Source organism: Brassica napus, chromosome A2, assembly GCF_020379485.1.
Source record: "Brassica napus cultivar Da-Ae chromosome A2, Da-Ae, whole genome shotgun sequence".
NCBI lineage: Eukaryota > Viridiplantae > Streptophyta > Magnoliopsida > Brassicales > Brassicaceae > Brassica > Brassica napus.
Window position 1 is genome coordinate 736,548 of NC_063435.1, and position 16,974 is coordinate 753,521.

The window sequence follows — 16,974 nt, forward strand, 5'->3', positions numbered from 1 at the left end:
TTTTGTGGTGGTCGAATTGATGATTTCCAGATGATCGCTAAAGTTTGAAATCTCCTGTACATTTCTGATTTATCTTTTCAATGATTGCAACGTCTCCTTTTTTTTTTTATAGCAAATACGATTTTTGTTTTCTAGCAAAGTAATCATTTGCTATATGGACCATGGACCTAGCATTTGAAGAATTTTGTGCTAGGCCAATTTTCAATAGTACAAATATTTATAAGAAAGGTGAACGTTTCTACAACACGAGGAACATTTTTTCCGCTTTAAAGACCCAACAATGTAACATCAAAACCAACATATCCGCAGATAAAAAGGGTCACAACTATCTAACTAACATAACTTCTAACTTTTAAGAATGGTGTGGAGCTCCATAATACATTATTCCCGGTGGCTGGAAAGTTGAACCTTGTTGAGGTTGTTGTTGTTGAGCTGAGTTCGACTGAGGAATCTGAGGCTGTTGCATATGGGGTGGTGGTGGAGGCGGCGGGAGTCCAGGTGGCATTAACGGAATGTTACCAAAGCCATAAGGATTGTTCATTACCGGCTGTTTTAGAAACTGTTGTGGTGCTGCTGGATTAGAGATCAAGTGGTACTGACCTTGACCTTGTGTTATAGGTGTCTGGTTCTGGGGGTTGTTGTAAGAAGGAACAAAAGCATTACTGTCTGAAACGGGAACTGTGCTCTCTGGTTTGGATAGACCAGAAGTCTTTGTTGCTTCAGCTGCGAATGAAGAGAGAACAGATTGCATGATCATGTGTGATGAGGTGGATGCTGTGAGCATCGCTGCTATAGAAGCAGGCGTCATCTTTGATGTTTGACCAGACTTAGTGCTGTTGTTGTTATCAGTTGTCTCAGTTGCAGAGACTGAGCCCGGAGCAATGGTTGGTGGTTTTGATACATAATCCTCATCTTTGAGACGTTTCTGCATCTTTTGAGCTTCCTCTGTTTGTTCTTGTGCTACCTGGTAATAACAAAAGTAGTCATGAGCTTAAGGTCAAGCGGGTCACAAGGTGAGAGATGCTGTGTGAGGTCATACACATACCTGAATCTGAGCTTCAAGATTCTCCAGTTCAGATTCCTGACACCAACAAGCAAAGGAATGAAAGATAGATCAGAAACTAGCAGAAACAATTGTCTTAAAAATTAAAATCCAATTTAAGCAGCTCAAATCGGTTTAAGCCCTTTTAAATCGGTCTAATTCGATTTAAATTGGTTAAATCAAGTAATAATGTTAGTGTAAGATCCACAAATTTATCTGATTTCATTTTTTTTTTGTATATCTAATTTTAACATTTATAATTAAACCTACAAAAATAAAACGCCTAATATAAATATATAATAAATAAACATTGCAAAATAGTGAACTTGCCAACCTGAGAAAATCAATAGTACCTGTTCTCGTAGTGCGTCTTTAAGCTGGTTAACAAGGGAAGTTCTACTTCCTTGAACAGATTTAAGCTTCTCAACACATTGTCTCAAAAGGTATTCTTCCTCTTCCAATTCTTTCGCCAGTGATTTTCTCTTAGGGTTGTCTTTCACTGGAGACAGAGACACAACATATGAATTAAAGCGAGAGAGAGAGCGAGAGAAACAAGTGGTGCAGGTAGTAAGAACAGATTGTCACCAGTAGAGCAAGCTTCTTCAACATCTTTCTCCATCTTCCTGATACGTTTAACTGCAGACTTGCATTTACTCATCTCAGCTTCTTCATTCGAGTTTTCTGCAACAACCAAATGATATGCTGATGATATCTTCTCAGCCACACCTCCTCCACTTGATACTTTCTGCATATCAAAGCAACACAAACAAAGAACTGTAATGAAATTTGACTAATATCAATAAAAGAGATAATGAAATCTCGGTGTTTACCGTTCTGGACGACTTTGAATCACGTTTTGAGGATTTGGATCCACGAGGACGCTTCTTGCTGACATCAAGTGGCAAAGGGCAATCTTCTCCAAGCATCACGTCCCTAAGATTCTTCGAACGTGATCCAAACACTTTTCTATCTTCCCATATCTTCACCTACAATAAAAAGTAAACACAATACTTCTTTATTCACGTTTCAAACCTCACACACCATCATCACACACCTAATGCAAGAACCTTAAATAAGTTCATCCTAGCATCAATCATCACAATATCCCAGATGAGACATAATCATATACTTAAAGAAAATAAACAAATGCTGATACTGTAACCTATTCGCAAACAACAAGCACACTAATCATATATAACATCCTCATTTCTAGAGTGTAAAAAAATAAATCTTTCTCTAAACATTGGATTGAGCATAAACAGATTTAAGAAAAAAACTTGTACCAAAGAAACCAAATGTTCAAGAAATCGCTAAGCAGTAATTAGACACGTGTTTTATATGAGATTATTGATTAGGCAGAGGCCCAAATCGATTTTTTGAACGGCTAAACCGATTTTTCTAATAAATCCTTCTGAAAAAAAATCGTTTTGCTTACTTCCAATGTTCAAGAAATCGCTAAGCAGTAGTTAGACGTTCTATAAGAGATTATAGATTAGGCAGAGGCCCAAACCGATTTTTCTAACGCCTGATTCTGAAAAAAAAAATGTTTCCTTTACTTCCAATTTGCGCTGCCTATACCGATTTTTAGAACACGCATCAAACTATTCACTACAACATGTGTTCTCCCCCAAAACACTTAATAGCTTCTTAACACCAACATTTAACAAAATAGAGATTTTACCAAACGAGAGACGACGCCTTTGTCACGATCATCTCCCTGAGAGACAATATCTTTAACCGCCTTGGGAAGAACATTCCAAAACTCCTGCACGAACTCATTACCCTGACGCTTACTGTTCTGGAGAATATCATTAGCCAAATACAAAAGAGGCACTTTCTGAGCCATCTCCGTGCTGTGAAACTGCTTCTCCCATGTCGTCACGATCAGTTCGGCTTTGACCCGGTTGAATATACACCAATGCGATAGAGCTTAAATCACAAAAAAGATCGAAACTTTAGCAAAACTACGAGATCTATATGAGGATAAAGTCGAGAACTTTAAGGGTTTTGATGAGTGGGAGAAGTGAAAAAGAGGATACTTTCGATGGATTGTTGAGTGCTGTTGAGCTTCGCGAGCTTGTCGATTAGGATCTCTTCGCTGAATACAGTACTCATCTGTGCCGATTTTGGGGAAGGAGAAGCTGAGAAGTTGCCGAATTGGGTTACGGCTGGTGAGATGGGAGAGAGGATAAGGCGGCGGAGCTGGAGAGATTGTGCGGCGGAGTGAGAACGGAGAAACCCTAGAAACAGTCACGCAGGCGGGGTAGCAGATTAGGAGAATAGAGGATGCCAGAAAACGACGACGTTTGACGCAGAGAAGAGTGGAAAGTTGTGTTTATTTTTGTTTCTCTAAATATTTTTTTCTTCATTTTGTTTTTACCTAGTGTTATACTCTCTCTATTTTATAATAGTTGATGTTTTAGAAAATATTTATTGCTTCAAAATAGATAAAATTTTGATATATTTATATTATTTTTTATTTTATTGAAAACGGTTGAACTAACTAGATTTTACAGTCAATTTTTAATTGGTTGAATGTTTTTAAATTATATTTATAGTTTTATTTTTAGAGAAAAATAAATTTTTTAATCTTTATGCAATGAGTCAAAACATCGTGTATTGTGAATATAACTTATAACCCAAAGATGGAGCAATATAATTTGATATGGTTCATGTTCCTCTCTAAAGGATGGAGACTATATCAACCTCAAGCTTCACCACATTCATTTTTTAACATCTACACACACCTTGTCGAAATATTCTAGACAACAAACTTGCAAATGCAATATATAGACCCAAAAAACCATCTAGGACGTAATATATATATTTTTAGTAAATGATTAAATCTTTGTTCTTGACTGTTTTGTAACGAAACTTGAACCTGTCTGTATTTACACCGAGATATAAATTTTGATTGATTAAAGATTTCTCATTTGTTACCGGCTAAAAAAATATTAAGACTAGACTTTTCAGTCCGTAACTTCCTGAACAATCTCATGGTGGCTGTTTTAATCGCTGGGAGAGTTCAGGATTCATGTCCACGTCGTTTCACTAGCTGCATCTTGGACTCTGACAATGCTCTGAGTACTTCCTCGTCTTCAGGTGTCTCTTTTCTCAATATCTCGTAGTCTCCAATTGCTGCTTCCCAGTTCCCAAGCTGCAACCACACAAAAAAAGAACTCATTAATATTATACCATCATAATTGCCAAAAAAAAAGAATTATAGTTCAAAAGACTATCACATATTCCTCCCTCTTTTTCATTTAAAATATGTTTTAAAAATATTTTTTCTTTGAAATAAATAATAATTTTAAATTTCTATTCAAAAATTGTTATTTGTTGTTTGTCATCGTTGTATTATGTAGTATAATTCTAATTGATTGAATTAATTGTAGTTAATGGTGTTTTATGTAAAACTAGATAAAATAAACGTTAGTAAATTCTTACAAAAACCTCAACATCACTTTTACCTTAGCGTTACAGTCGGCTCTTCTCAGTCGAGCCTTGGTGTAGGCAGGACGGACGGTGAGTGCATTCGTGGAATCCTCTACGGCTCTGTGGAACTGTCCCATTTTGGATAGACAAGCTGCTCTGTTACATAGCAAGACTGAGTTTCTTGAGTCATGGTCTAATCCTTCACCATAAGCTGTGCTAGCTTCTTGAAACCGTCCCGCTTTGAAGAAATCGTTGCCTTTTGATCGCGCTGCGGTTACGGCCTGCACACGCCGGAGAACCATGCTTACTTCCCTGTTGTTCCTGTCCAGCTTGTTAGCTCGTTGAATCGCCTCAACGGCTTCTCCAAATCTGTTTTGACACAAACCGCTTAAACCATGATATCATTTGATAATGGTTAAAAAAATACCATTATCTTGAAAAGATGTTGGAAACATCAAAAATATAAAAGAAATAATATATAAGAAATTTGGACCAATTCTTTTACATTAAAGGTTTTAAGTTGAAAGATCATAATAAGTCTAATTTAACATCATTTGGCATGTGAGTGGAAACAAGAAGATTACATAACTAGAGAGAACAAACCTTCCGGATGACATGTGAACCTGAGCCCAGACGACCAAGAAACCGGCGTAACCGATCGGTCCGTAGTATTTTGTGCTCATTTCCACATCGAAAACCGGACATCTAGACAAAGCATCATCGGCCTCTTGATGTCTATAACTCTTCAAGAATGCCTCTGCTTGCAATGCATATACTTGAGGAGCTGCGTCTGCGCCTGAAGCTATAGTGTTCTCGGTTTCTTTGATCAGAGTTCTCCAATCTCGCAATCTTTTGGCTTCGGTGCATCTGTTGAGATGAGTCTGAACCGTTTTGGCCTTCAAAATGTCTTCTTGATCTGCTTCTGGACCCGAATGCTTAACATGATATATTGAGTTGTCCACCTCTCCCAACCTATATTATTTTCAAGTTTATTTTACGTTTAAAAAATGTTGACTTACTTGAGTTACAAGGTAGGGCTTTGATGAGATTACCTGAGGTACAAGTTAGACAACCGATGATGAGCTCTATGGTAATGAGGCTCCATTCTAATTGCCTCTCTACACTCAAACACTGCCTCAATGATTCTTCCCAATGCCGTCAACGCCGCACTTTTGTTGCTTCTATACGCAGCCTTCTTTGGATCGATGGCTATGGCAGCATCATACAACGCTAACGCTTCAGCAAAGTTTCCGTTCCTGTAATCTTCATTCCCCATTATCTTCAAAGTCTCTGGATCCATTCTTGTAGATATCGCCCTACACAAAGACCCTGGCTGATCTTGATTAGTTGAAACCGCAGTTTGTCTTTCCTCTTTCATTGTATTCCTCACCCCGTAGCTTCCACCGGTATTATTACCGTATCCTTTGTTTTGAACAGTTGTTTGGTTCCCAACCGATGTTGTTCCTGGCTGCTTCAAGTTCCCAAGGTTGCCAAACATCACATTGCTTGAAGATGCTCTTATCCCTTTAGCTTTCTGGTTGTCGTTGATCATGCTCTCTAGCTCACCTGATAAACCGATAGATTCCCTTGGCACCTTCTTCGCTTGTTGTTGGACCGGCCATTGATTATTAATATGTTGGTGACTCCCATTGTTGCCTAACTGATGGTTATTAGGGTTTTGATTCGATGAGGGTTTTGAAATAGGTTTTTGTATCGGTTCAGGTGGGACTTTATGATCTTGAAGCTTATTTGGGTTTAATTCGGTTGCTGGAGATTTGGTGAACTGAATATTAGCGGTGCATTCTGTGGAGGCAATGCTGGTACTCGTTGTGCTTTTATGGTTTCCCTTATCCGCCGTACATTTCTTGGACCACAAGCCACGTTTACCAAACACAGCACCCAACAGCCCTCGACGTGACCTTTTCTCCACTGGCTTTTCTGCCATCCTTGCGCCACTAGGTAGGCACAATCAAGCAAAACTCAAGGAAAGGTTTTATAAAGGTAGATGGAAATATAGCAAACCAGAGCTCAACGTTTGGTATTAATTATTTGAAGATGAGAATATCCCCATTGTTAAGAAGATAGAGGAAGCTCTTTTTGTTGCGTGTCCCCTTCTTGAATCAATAATGTTACACAAAATTGCATTGTGATCAAGATAGGTTAAGAATAACAAAAAGAAGAAGAATGATGTCGTTTTTACTTCTCAGGTCGATGTAAGTTTGTCAATAGACTTGGTGGTGGGTTCTGTTCTTGTCAATTCTTGTTTTTTTTTTGTTTCTCTCCTTTTTTCTGGTTCGTTGTTTGTCCTTTTTTTCTTTCTATGGCTATTACCTGGTCTTGTAAGGGAAACGGAAAATGAACCTTAGATTTGTTAAGTCAATATTTAGAAAGAAAATGTGACTCTTGTCCAAACAAAAAAGTCCGAGAATTTCTCAACCTGAATCTATTTTTGCCTTTGGTTGGCCTTATGGGGTTCACGTTGGTTGAATATCTCCATGTAAATTAAGGTGTCTACAAGAACGTATGCTGATTTCTCATAAAATCAAACATCTATGAAGACAAGTTCCTAGTTCCTACATATCTTTGTTGAAAGAACTAATTATAAATTAGTTATATGAGAGTAGTGATATCAATCAAGCTATTGTGATTGGGAATACATTTTGTTGCGCTTTATGAAAACCGGACATTACGATCAAATATTTCATGCATGCATACATGACATCACAAACTGCCTTTCTGTTACCGGCAACTTGCAAGCTAATTAATGTATTTTCTTATTCTTTTCCCCCATAATTATCAATTACTCCGTAGTTCTTAAACGAAACGCAAAAACGATGGGTCGTAGATAGATTTTTTTTTTTTGTTTTGGTAATCATGTTAAATTCGTAGATACATTTCCCTGAGATATAAAAGACATTTAAGTTGGAGAGGCTTTAACGTAGAGCCTTAGGTAAGCTCATACGAAAGCGTCGTAATAATATTTGCTGCAGATAGCGTACTGATCTCACTATAATCCCCGAAATCACTCGCTTACCATATTATCCAATGCTTCATCATCTCCTACCACATCACTCTTATAAAACGTTCATAATATTTTATCCCTAATAATAATCTACCTATACCATGGACTCATGAATCATGATCATTCGTCACCACTTTTTTTTTTTTTAATACCCATGGTTTCAAGATTCGCTTTGACATTTCTACACTTTTTGCAAAACATGATCGCCGACTAAAATTAAAATAAATAAAACAATATTGTATTTTAATTAAGTCGGTGCAATCAACTTTGGTTATCCAACTTTGATTTCTACTAACCTATGGCGTCTTGTATCCGCCGGGGAAAACTCTCGTCCACCTGAAGAAAAAAAATATAAATATCTCCCCCACAAAATTACAACTTACGTTTAGCTCAGACTGAAAACTCTCGACACGTCCACCATTGCACATGCAGACCTACCTCTCAAGAAAAATAATAATAATTAAACTTCTCTGTATATGTCCGTTTATAATCCAACATCTATATAAAGGGCTCTCAGTTTAACATAAGTTGGTGTAAGTACGGACAATAACCTTAATCACGTAATAATAAACTAAAGTCCATAACTCGAAATCTGATGATGGACTAAAGAAGCAAAATGGTTGAAGTCGAAGAATTAGAACCACTTAGTCCCGTTGAAGACGGAGACGAAGGAGAAGAAGAAGAAGAGGAAGACATAAGCTACGATGACCTCAAAAGACGAATGTGGAAAGACCAAAACCTCATGGAGAAGCTCAAGCAGCAGAAACGAGACAACACCGACGTCGTTTCGCTTCCAACGCACCGAGCCGAAGCTTCACGTCGCAAGAAGATGGCTCGTTCGCAAGACTCGGTGTTGAAGTACATGATGAAGATCATGGAGGTTTGCAAAGCGAAAGGGTTTGTCTACGGTATCGTACCGGAAAAGGGTAAACCGATAACCGGTTCTTCCGATAGTTTAAGACGTTGGTGGAAAGAAAACGTTGATTTCGACCAAAACGCTCCAAACGCTGTCGCTGGTTACTTAACACTCGCGGCTGCTGCGGCTGAGCTGATCGAGAAGGAGCCATCGAGTTTATTACACATGTTACAAGAGTTACAAGACACGACTCTAGGCTCGTTGTTATCGGCGTTAATGCAACACTGCGCGCCGCCGCAACGACGGTTTCCGTTAGAGAAAGGCATCGCGCCTCCGTGGTGGCCGACGGGGACGGAGCTTTGGTGGGGAGAGCAAGGAGCGGCTCACGAGCAGGGCGTGCCGCCGTATCGTAAGCCGCACGATTTGAGGAAGTCTTGGAAAGTTAGCGTTCTCGCGGCTGTGATCAAACACATGTCGCCTAACTTGGGAAGAGTGAGACGTCTCGCGAGACAATCCAAATGTTTACAAGATAAGATGATGGCTAAGGAGACTGATACTTGGTCTCGCGTATTAAACCAAGAAGAGGCTCTTCTAAATATCAAAGACCTCAAGATCTCGGAGGATCAAGAAGCTTCCGGGTCCAAGACCAAGAGAAAAGGTGATAATATTATAGAACCGTCTAAGAGTGTTTACACTTGCCAAAATTCGAGCTGTCCGAAGAGTGATGCGAGTCTTGGATTCATGGACAAGAACTCGAGAACGGGCCATGAGATCCAGTGTCTCTACGGGTCTTCGAGCCAGAGCACGGGAGAGACAAGCTCCGTGCTCGAAACAGCACCAAGTATTGGTACTAATACGACTAGTGAAGATGATTATAGTGCGAGCTCGAGCGCAATGGGCAAGCGAGATCATGATGATCATAGCAATTGGTTGGATTATTTATGGTACGAGAGGATGCAACAAGAGTTTAATTTCTCTAGGAGATTAGAAGATGTTGATGATGATACTGCGGTGGACTTGAACCAACTACTGGAATCAGATCAGTCGTCTGACAATGTGGACCACAATAATTTTTCAGTTTGGGATATGGGTTGTGAAGACAAAGACATATATATGTTCGATTATTAATAAACTTGTCACTAAAGATTAAGTCTCTAGTGTGCTTTACAAGTACCCCAGTCAAAACATTTATGCACTTGTACTCCTTAGTTACATCTATCCACCAAATACAATAGAATAGTTCCTAGATCTAGTTTTTCATAAGCAATAATAACCTTTTAAATTATTGGTTATTGAATCACTAGTTCAACTTTTTTTGTCTCTCCCTCCACTCATTACCAATTAAATTTGAGATGTAGCATATGATTCTTAAAACATTAAGTCGGCTCAAATATTCAGTGAAGTTTCTGAAGAAGCTAAATTACTTAAGAGCCCTATATAAGTATATTAATAACATAATTTTAAAATTGACTTTTTTCTTCACGACATGAGAAAATCAGAAATAAAATGTAAGATTGCAGATACTTTATTTTATATAGTTTCTTAGATGTGTCTTAAACAAGCTTTAGAGACTGAAGAACAACATTACGCAAACAAAACAAACAAAACGCTTTTGTTTTGTCAAGAAGAAAATATAAGGTGAGTAAAATGACTCAAATAGCCCGGGAATCACCATCGGCGAGGTAGTATCTGCGGAGAGCGGCGCAACCACGGAGTGGTTCGTCCCGGAAGAAGCCCATGGCGTTGGCAAAGTGGCGAGTAGAGGCGGCACCGTTGGAGCGCGTGAGGATCACAGTGGCCGTGCTACGGCCAGGATCGGGCACTTGGCATTTGCGGAGGGGACTATGGACGAGCTCCGCAAAACATTGCTGGTCTTGTCGGTCTCCTTTGACGGCGACCTTGTAGATTCCTCTGTGTCCCGTCACCGCCTCACCAACTACATCCTGTTTCAATGTCACTCTGTCTTTGCACAATATCCTCACTCTTGCCCCTATTATTCAAATAGATATATTATGTCTAGGAGGTTGATGAAAAAAAATTGTCTAGGAGAAAACAAAAACAAAAACAAAATTATATCGTACCAATTATTATATTTTACCAATTTTTTTTATAATAACAGAACAATATTTGTAGTCTTTTTTCTTACATCAAAGCAAAATGTTTCACCTGTATTAAAAATAAAACTATTTATTCTGAATATGTATATATGAAAATGCTAAGAACCTTTACAAAAAAAATGCTAAAAACTTGTGAAGATTGAAATCATTCCACTATTGTGTTATTCTGCATGTTACTAACCAGATCCAAATAATTAAATTACAATGTCTATGCAAATATAAATACCAACCGGTGATATATTTTGTGGCGACTGTCTCGAATCCAAAGCGGCAAGTGTCGCAGTAAACACTTCCTTCAATGTGGAATGGCGTTCCAATCGCCATGGCCGCAAGTGGTAGTAGCGAAACACACAACACAGCGATCAGAGGTACAGATGATCTAGCCATCTCCATAAACAAGTTAAGAACGATACTATTAATCTGGCGAAGGGGTTTTGTAATAATGTGCAAACTATATAATCTCTATATATATAAGAAGGATACTGAAGGCCACATGTGGTAAAGAATGGTGTAAGTGTATAGCATCTTGTGCAAATTAAAAAGGCTTGCTTAGTGTCGGCTGGATCCACTTGCGGCTCCTACTCCGCAGTACACGGCGAGAGATTTTGTGTTGCCTTCTCCACAAGTCAACTCATACGGTTGTTGTTAATTCTTATATACGTTTCGGATTATAGTTTTTTTACTTCTGTAATTATTCGCCATTACTATCTAACAAAACTGCTAAGACTAGTATGAAAATCGTCCACTTTTATAAGACCAACTAAAAATCTCGTCATATTGGTTGGACTCAAAATACTACTCTTTCATATAATAGTGTCAAAAAATAAAATAAAATCATACAATATATCTTGTATCGTTATTAAGAAATGCGTACAGCTTAATTTAATAGAGTGATGAAATTGCTGGTTTGCTTCAGCCCGACCCACAACGTGCGCGTTTCCCCTTTACGTAAGAGTGCATTTTAACACTAACGATGTTGATCCAAGATTCAATATATTATACTATAAGATTACGGTAGCCTAGTAAGTTGGTTATGTATATAATATATAACTAATTTAAGTTTAATAAGATCAACATGAGGGCATTAATGTCAACTGGCCCGTGGCGTCTGAAACTCTTGATGTAAATTAAATACAGTTTTGACTTTTACCCGTACCATATAAACAAACCTTTTAGACTTTTAGTATTTAGAAGTTGAACGTAAGTCATGTTAATGTTGGTTACTAGTACGCATGCAATTTCCGAAGTTCGGAATCACTTGGGACTCGATTTTGACCAGATATGTGATAATGTGAATAAAAAATGGATTGTGTAATCAGTTTTAGATTGTCCAACTGATTCAGCTGATGTAATAGAACGACTTTTAGAATACATGTTAACATATACTCTCTCTGTTTTTTAATGTTACATATTCTAATTGTTTCACACATTTTAATAAAACACATTAAATTTGTATAATTTTTTGTGTTTATTTTTGTTCTATAATTTTAAACCACTAAAAATTTAGTAAGTGTAATTAAATTTTTTGAAATTTGCAATTAGTTAATAAAATATGTTTTGAAAATATAAAAATGATTTTTTTTAAAACAAATTTTTTTTCTAGAATATGTAATATTAAAAAACAGATGGAAAATATGTTATCTACTTATAAATGTGGACTATCTAAGAGCATCTCCAAAGGCACTCTATTTTTTCCTCTATAATTTACACTAAAATAGAGTAACTCTATTATAGAGTTAAATTTGCTCCAATGGTTCACTCTATAATAGAGTTACTCTATAATAGAGTGAAATATAGAGTAATCATATTTTTTTACTCCAAATATAGAGTGAAAAAACAAGAATACTCTATATTTTACTCTATTATAGAGTAACTCTTATAGAGTGAACCATTGGAGCAAATTCAACTCTACAATAGAGTTACTCTATTTTAGAGTGAAATATAGAGGAAATTATAGAGTGTGATTGGAGATGATCTAAGAGATCAGTTCGTGGATGAAGGCAGTAAATATACTGGAAGAAAACCTTCCGTCTTGAAGAGATAAGTCGGTCGCATACGACCAACTGCAATGAATATTAAGAACTCGGCCTACTGGGCCAGCTGTAACCGACGCAGGCCCATAGAAACCCATGACAATGCGCGCTTTAGATAGATACAAAGTTAATTGGCGTAAACACACAAAAAAGGCAAAGATGGCCACGTCTCTCTCTACTGCAAATAAGGTAGTTCTTCTGTCTTCACCATGAAGCAAACACGAGTTTTGACAGAAGAGACGAACACACACAGACAAACACAATCTTTTGACAGAAGAGACTAACACACACAAACTCTCTACGATTCTCTCTCAAAGAAGGTACAAAGATCCATAATTAGTATGTCTTAAATATATATTTTTACTTAAATCTAACCGTAGTTTTACACACGGGGTCTCTCAGCCAGAGAGAATGAAGATATACAACGTTCACCCTTATAGGGGAATAGTTCGATAACTTATTTTTGTTTTTAGTCACAAGTTTTGGACTTAAGGTGGCTAATAAAGCAGTCGGAGAGTTACCGGACGATTGATGTCAGAGATTTGTCCAGGTGACATCTCCATTTTATCAGCTTCGGCTCCCGCAAGATTATTCTTCTCCATCTGTAATATAGTTTTAGGTCAAAACCATTTATAGTCATTAATTAACACAAAGAAAATTCTTTTCCCACCAACCATCAAAAATATATAGCAATCTGGTTTTCATAATTTGTCGAGCTTTTAGGGTCTTTCATCAAGCTTATAACGAATCTCAAATCATGTATATATATCTACTTTTTCCTGATTAACCTGAACAAGTAAAACTGAAAAACTAAGACTACTTGAAACTAACCAATCGGATCCCAACCTAAACCGTAACAGTAAACAATCATTCAGTTTCATAAATCTCTAACCAAATTACCAAAACAGAATGATGTCCAACAACCTGAAAAGAAATTATTTTGACTTTACCCAAATGACATATGAGATTATTTAGTTTTTCTTCTTCTTTTGGTTAAGAATTGTTTAGGTAGTCGTGAATATAAAAATGTACACAAACTTCGGTTTTTTCTTCCAGATCCAGGCTTCATTCGATTTGGATATATAATCAGTAAAACTCAGAACCCTTAAGTTTAAGGAAATGCTGCATCCTCTAACTTCAAAGAACTATACTACTTTTAGGAATTAGGGTTTAAGACTTTTGTTGAAGTATTAAGGTTTATGACAGAGTTTAGGTTTTACTTTTAGCGTTAGGGTTTTAACTGTTTTACTAATTTATAATAATCCAAATTAGAACCAAACCAAAATTTTCCCCAACCAAATCCAGACCAATCATTTTTGGTTTTCATACAGTAATACTCTCATCAAAATTAAGATAAACCAAAATGCCCTAATCTCGACATATTCTTTTCTATAATACCTTAAGTATAATATCTATTGTACATGTTATATCTGCAAGTATAAGAGTATGTGTAAAAGTGCTTGTTAGCTTTTGCATATATGAAGAATGTAGCTTTGTTACCTGGCTAGCCAAACCCTGGTTCTCTTCTTTCAGCAATTTCTCCTGTTTTAAAGGTCAACATGATTATCACTTACCAAGTTTCTAAACCTAATTTCAGATTCTAGAACCCAAATCATTTGCATCATCCCCAAAAAGACTACATGAACTGTGAAGAAGTTTAATGTAGATTTGCCAGCTCATAAAGCACACTTAGGGAAACTAATACAATACGCAAAAGTTTTGAGGCTCTCGACACAAGGTAAGATATCTAATTAAGTGCTATAAAATAAGATATCTAACCTTTTCTTTGAGGCTATCAACAAGCTTCAACATTAGTTCTGTCTGCAACGGATTAAATATAAGCGCTCTGAAAGTAAGAAAAAAAAAGAGATTTTGTAGTGAACGTACCTTCCTAGCTCTAGTTACGGAGAGGGCAGTCTCAAGGTGGTCCTCCAGCTGAACGAGGGAGTCGACGCTTACATCAGAATTTGATTCCACAAGCTTACTGCATATATTAATAGTTTGCCAAGAAACACTAATTCCTTTGTCATCAAAGGAGGAGAGCAAAAAAAAGTCTTAGACAATACTAACCTTTCGACAAGCTCTAGTAGCTCATGGTGTGAACCATACTTCGGAGCTTTTGACTGAAGATCCTGTCCACGGAGAAGGGATAGAATAGGCAATTAAAACAAGGGATTTGAGAAACTGGGAATGCATGCGGATCCACAGCCTCACATAGGATCTTTTGACGAACTAATGGCTCATGAGTGGATCAATAATGCAATAACTCTAATCTAGATCTCCACAGTTTTGAAGTCCTAAACATGTGTTGGCTTTGACCAGTATGTATGGAGCCCTCTAGGCACTAATTACTCTTAAAACTGCATCAGGACTAATTCAAAAAATTTGTATTACCAGAGCTTTAAGATCATCAGCATGTTGTTTTCCATATCGATCAAGGATCTTGACCAGGCTGAAGAGGAGACAAAACAAAATAAGTTAAGATCAAAACAACTAGCTAATCCTTGTTCAACACCATTGTAATGGCGATCGCGGAGAACATAAGTAGTGTAGCATATGTGTGGTTAAGTACTAATTGTGAGGCTGAGTTTTCTTAAATCTACCAAATTTCAAAATTACTTTACACATATATGTGGATACTAAGAACCAACTAGTAGCCTTATAATTTGGATAATCTTCAAGCAATAAATCCATGGCAAAGAGGTAATTTTTTTTTGAAGATCTACAATTATCTTTTTAAGTTAATGGCTGCACAATGTGGCATATATGCATTCATATTAAAACTCTTGATCTATTATTCTGCATTAATCCTACATCAATTTTATAGATCTCCCCGAAGTGCATTGCATCGAACTCCAAGAGATTCATTGACTTGAATTACTCTAAAAATAGAAACATTAATCATTATTTATTCTTATAATGAACTCTTCAGATACTTAAGGAGTTCTACGGAGTTCACATTTGCTGCAAAATGTGGCATACATTCGAATTAAAACTCTTAATCTATTATTAAGCATTAATCCCACATTTTTTATAGATCTCCCCGAAGTGCATTGCATTACAAATCAAGAGATCCATCGACCAAAATTACTCTAAAAAGAAAACCACTAATACTCATTCTGATAAGGAACTCTTCAGATACTTAATTAGGAGTCCTAAATCCAATTAAACAATCAAAGATGTATTGAAACTTCACTACACAACATCAAGTATGCATCACAGCTTATCAAAAGACCTTGAATAACATGCAATCTTTTTTACAAAAAAAAAAAAAATCCATGCAGAAAAAGATTGAGAGAGAGAAATGAACAAAGTAAGAAGCTTTAGCTCATCAGGACATTGTTCTTTCTCAAATCTGGTTACCTCATGTATCTCTCATGTTCATAGAAGAAACAATAACAAACACAAAACCGAGAAATCCACATGAGATCTGCCGGAAAATCAAAGTGTCTTTTAATTTTTTATTTTATTTTATTTGTACTTTATTTTATTTTCCTATAAATAGTAAAGAGAAGAGGAACGGAAGCGAAAAGGGCAAATAAAGGAAGACCCAGAAGAGGAGAAGTCATACTTATCGCCGGCGGAGAAGTTGTAAAGCTTGCCGGAGGCTGAGACAACGAGAAGAGCGACGGATGCATCGCAGAGAACTGAAAGCTGACGAGCTTTCTCGATGAGACCATTGCGTCGTTTGGAGAAGGTGACTTGTCGGCTACTTTTGTTCTCAATTCGCTTGATCTCTAGTTTCTTTCTTCCCATGGCTTCTGTCTCCGAGAAGCCTTTGTGCCCTAATTTGATCCTGAGGTTCGGTTTCAACTCTCGCCGGAGATACTGAGCGTTTTTTGTTCTTTCTTATTTTTGCTTTTATTTCTTTCTTTTTGTGTCTCTCCTTTTTCTCCCTCGGGCCACTTTTTATTAGGGTAAACGAGAGAGATGAAAATAAAAATTCGTAGAAAGAACCAATGTGGTTCAGGGACAAGACAGCCACGTGTACCGCATGACGAGTTCCCTCGTTGGCTCTTGCCTCTTGCCTTTATTATCTTTTATCGAATAATTTATCAAGTTTTCAAATTTCAAGTTATATTACATGGTTAGATCTCAAATACTATGGAAAATTATATCTTAACTAATGCAGAACTGTTGCCAAAAAGAATAGAATACACTATACTACTTAAAACAAACTTTTTACACACATTACACTATACTTATAACTTAAACGACAAATATACATAAACTTCGTTATAAAATCTGGTTATTTATTTTCCAATCTGCTGACCAAACTGAAACTCCTGACTAATATAGACAACTTGACCTAACGTACGTGTCTAATAATATAACTTGACCTAAAGCCAACCTACAAACCTTTCAATTTGCTTATTTAGCACAAAATTTACTGGTTTTTTTTTGTCTATAAGGCGTTAATTTTTCTCTTTAGATCTTATAAATTTTAGTTTATCTTACTTCTTATACAT

The 16,974-nt window shown here is 36.9% G+C and overlaps 5 protein-coding genes and 1 long non-coding RNA gene across 8 annotated transcripts; 2 read left to right on the plus strand and 4 right to left on the minus strand.

Annotated features, from left to right (window-relative positions):
• Nucleotides 1-198: 198 nt before the first annotated feature.
• Nucleotides 199-3,379, minus strand: LOC106416569 (regulation of nuclear pre-mRNA domain-containing protein 1A-like). The gene is made up of 7 exons (XM_048747634.1): nt 3,082-3,379; nt 2,724-2,971; nt 1,873-2,028; nt 1,628-1,787; nt 1,396-1,541; nt 1,046-1,081; nt 199-964 (listed from the first exon to the last, which is right to left on the minus strand). Exons 1-7 carry the CDS (start codon nt 3,155-3,157, stop codon nt 353-355), a joined length of 1,434 nt encoding a protein of 477 aa, XP_048603591.1. The 5' UTR covers nt 3,158-3,379; the 3' UTR covers nt 199-352.
• Nucleotides 3,380-3,962: 583 nt separating this feature from the next.
• Nucleotides 3,963-6,751, minus strand: LOC106416049 (inactive TPR repeat-containing thioredoxin TTL3-like). Its single transcript, XM_013856884.3, has 4 exons — nt 5,530-6,751; nt 5,081-5,449; nt 4,513-4,846; nt 3,963-4,199 (listed from the first exon to the last, which is right to left on the minus strand). Exons 1-4 carry the CDS (start codon nt 6,420-6,422, stop codon nt 4,068-4,070), a joined length of 1,728 nt encoding a protein of 575 aa, XP_013712338.2. The 5' UTR covers nt 6,423-6,751; the 3' UTR covers nt 3,963-4,067.
• A 1,170-nt stretch (nt 6,752-7,921) lies between these two features.
• On the plus strand, nt 7,922-9,695 carry LOC106418127 (putative ETHYLENE INSENSITIVE 3-like 4 protein). The gene has a single exon (XM_048747648.1). The coding sequence runs from the start codon at nt 8,116-8,118 to the stop codon at nt 9,481-9,483; it is 1,368 nt and encodes a 455-aa protein (XP_048603605.1). The 5' UTR covers nt 7,922-8,115; the 3' UTR covers nt 9,484-9,695.
• Nucleotides 9,696-9,857: 162 nt separating this feature from the next.
• Nucleotides 9,858-10,974, minus strand: LOC106417905 (protein DOWNSTREAM OF FLC-like). Its single transcript, XM_048747660.1, has 2 exons — nt 10,703-10,974; nt 9,858-10,345 (listed from the first exon to the last, which is right to left on the minus strand). Exons 1-2 carry the CDS (start codon nt 10,863-10,865, stop codon nt 10,008-10,010), a joined length of 501 nt encoding a protein of 166 aa, XP_048603617.1. The 5' UTR covers nt 10,866-10,974; the 3' UTR covers nt 9,858-10,007.
• A 208-nt stretch (nt 10,975-11,182) lies between these two features.
• LOC125581729 lies at nt 11,183-16,369 on the plus strand. Its single transcript, XR_007319443.1, has 2 exons — nt 11,183-12,825; nt 16,011-16,369. It is a non-coding gene; the product is annotated as an uncharacterized LOC125581729 (long non-coding RNA).
• On the minus strand, nt 12,848-16,376 carry LOC106383096 (MADS-box protein FLOWERING LOCUS C). Of its 3 annotated transcripts, XM_013823208.3 has the most exons (7): nt 16,077-16,376; nt 14,900-14,957; nt 14,576-14,637; nt 14,393-14,489; nt 14,285-14,326; nt 14,006-14,047; nt 12,848-13,107 (listed from the first exon to the last, which is right to left on the minus strand). In XM_013823208.3, the coding sequence occupies exons 1-7, from the start codon at nt 16,259-16,261 to the stop codon at nt 13,003-13,005; spliced, it is 591 nt and encodes a 196-aa protein (XP_013678662.1). In that variant the 5' UTR covers nt 16,262-16,376; the 3' UTR covers nt 12,848-13,002. The 3 variants fall into 3 exon arrangements, with proteins under 3 accessions (XP_013678662.1, XP_013678671.1, XP_048603613.1); XM_013823217.3 differs by lacking the exon at nt 14,006-14,047; XM_048747656.1 differs by having other exon boundaries at nt 14,285-14,489.
• Nucleotides 16,377-16,974: the final 598 nt, after the last annotated feature.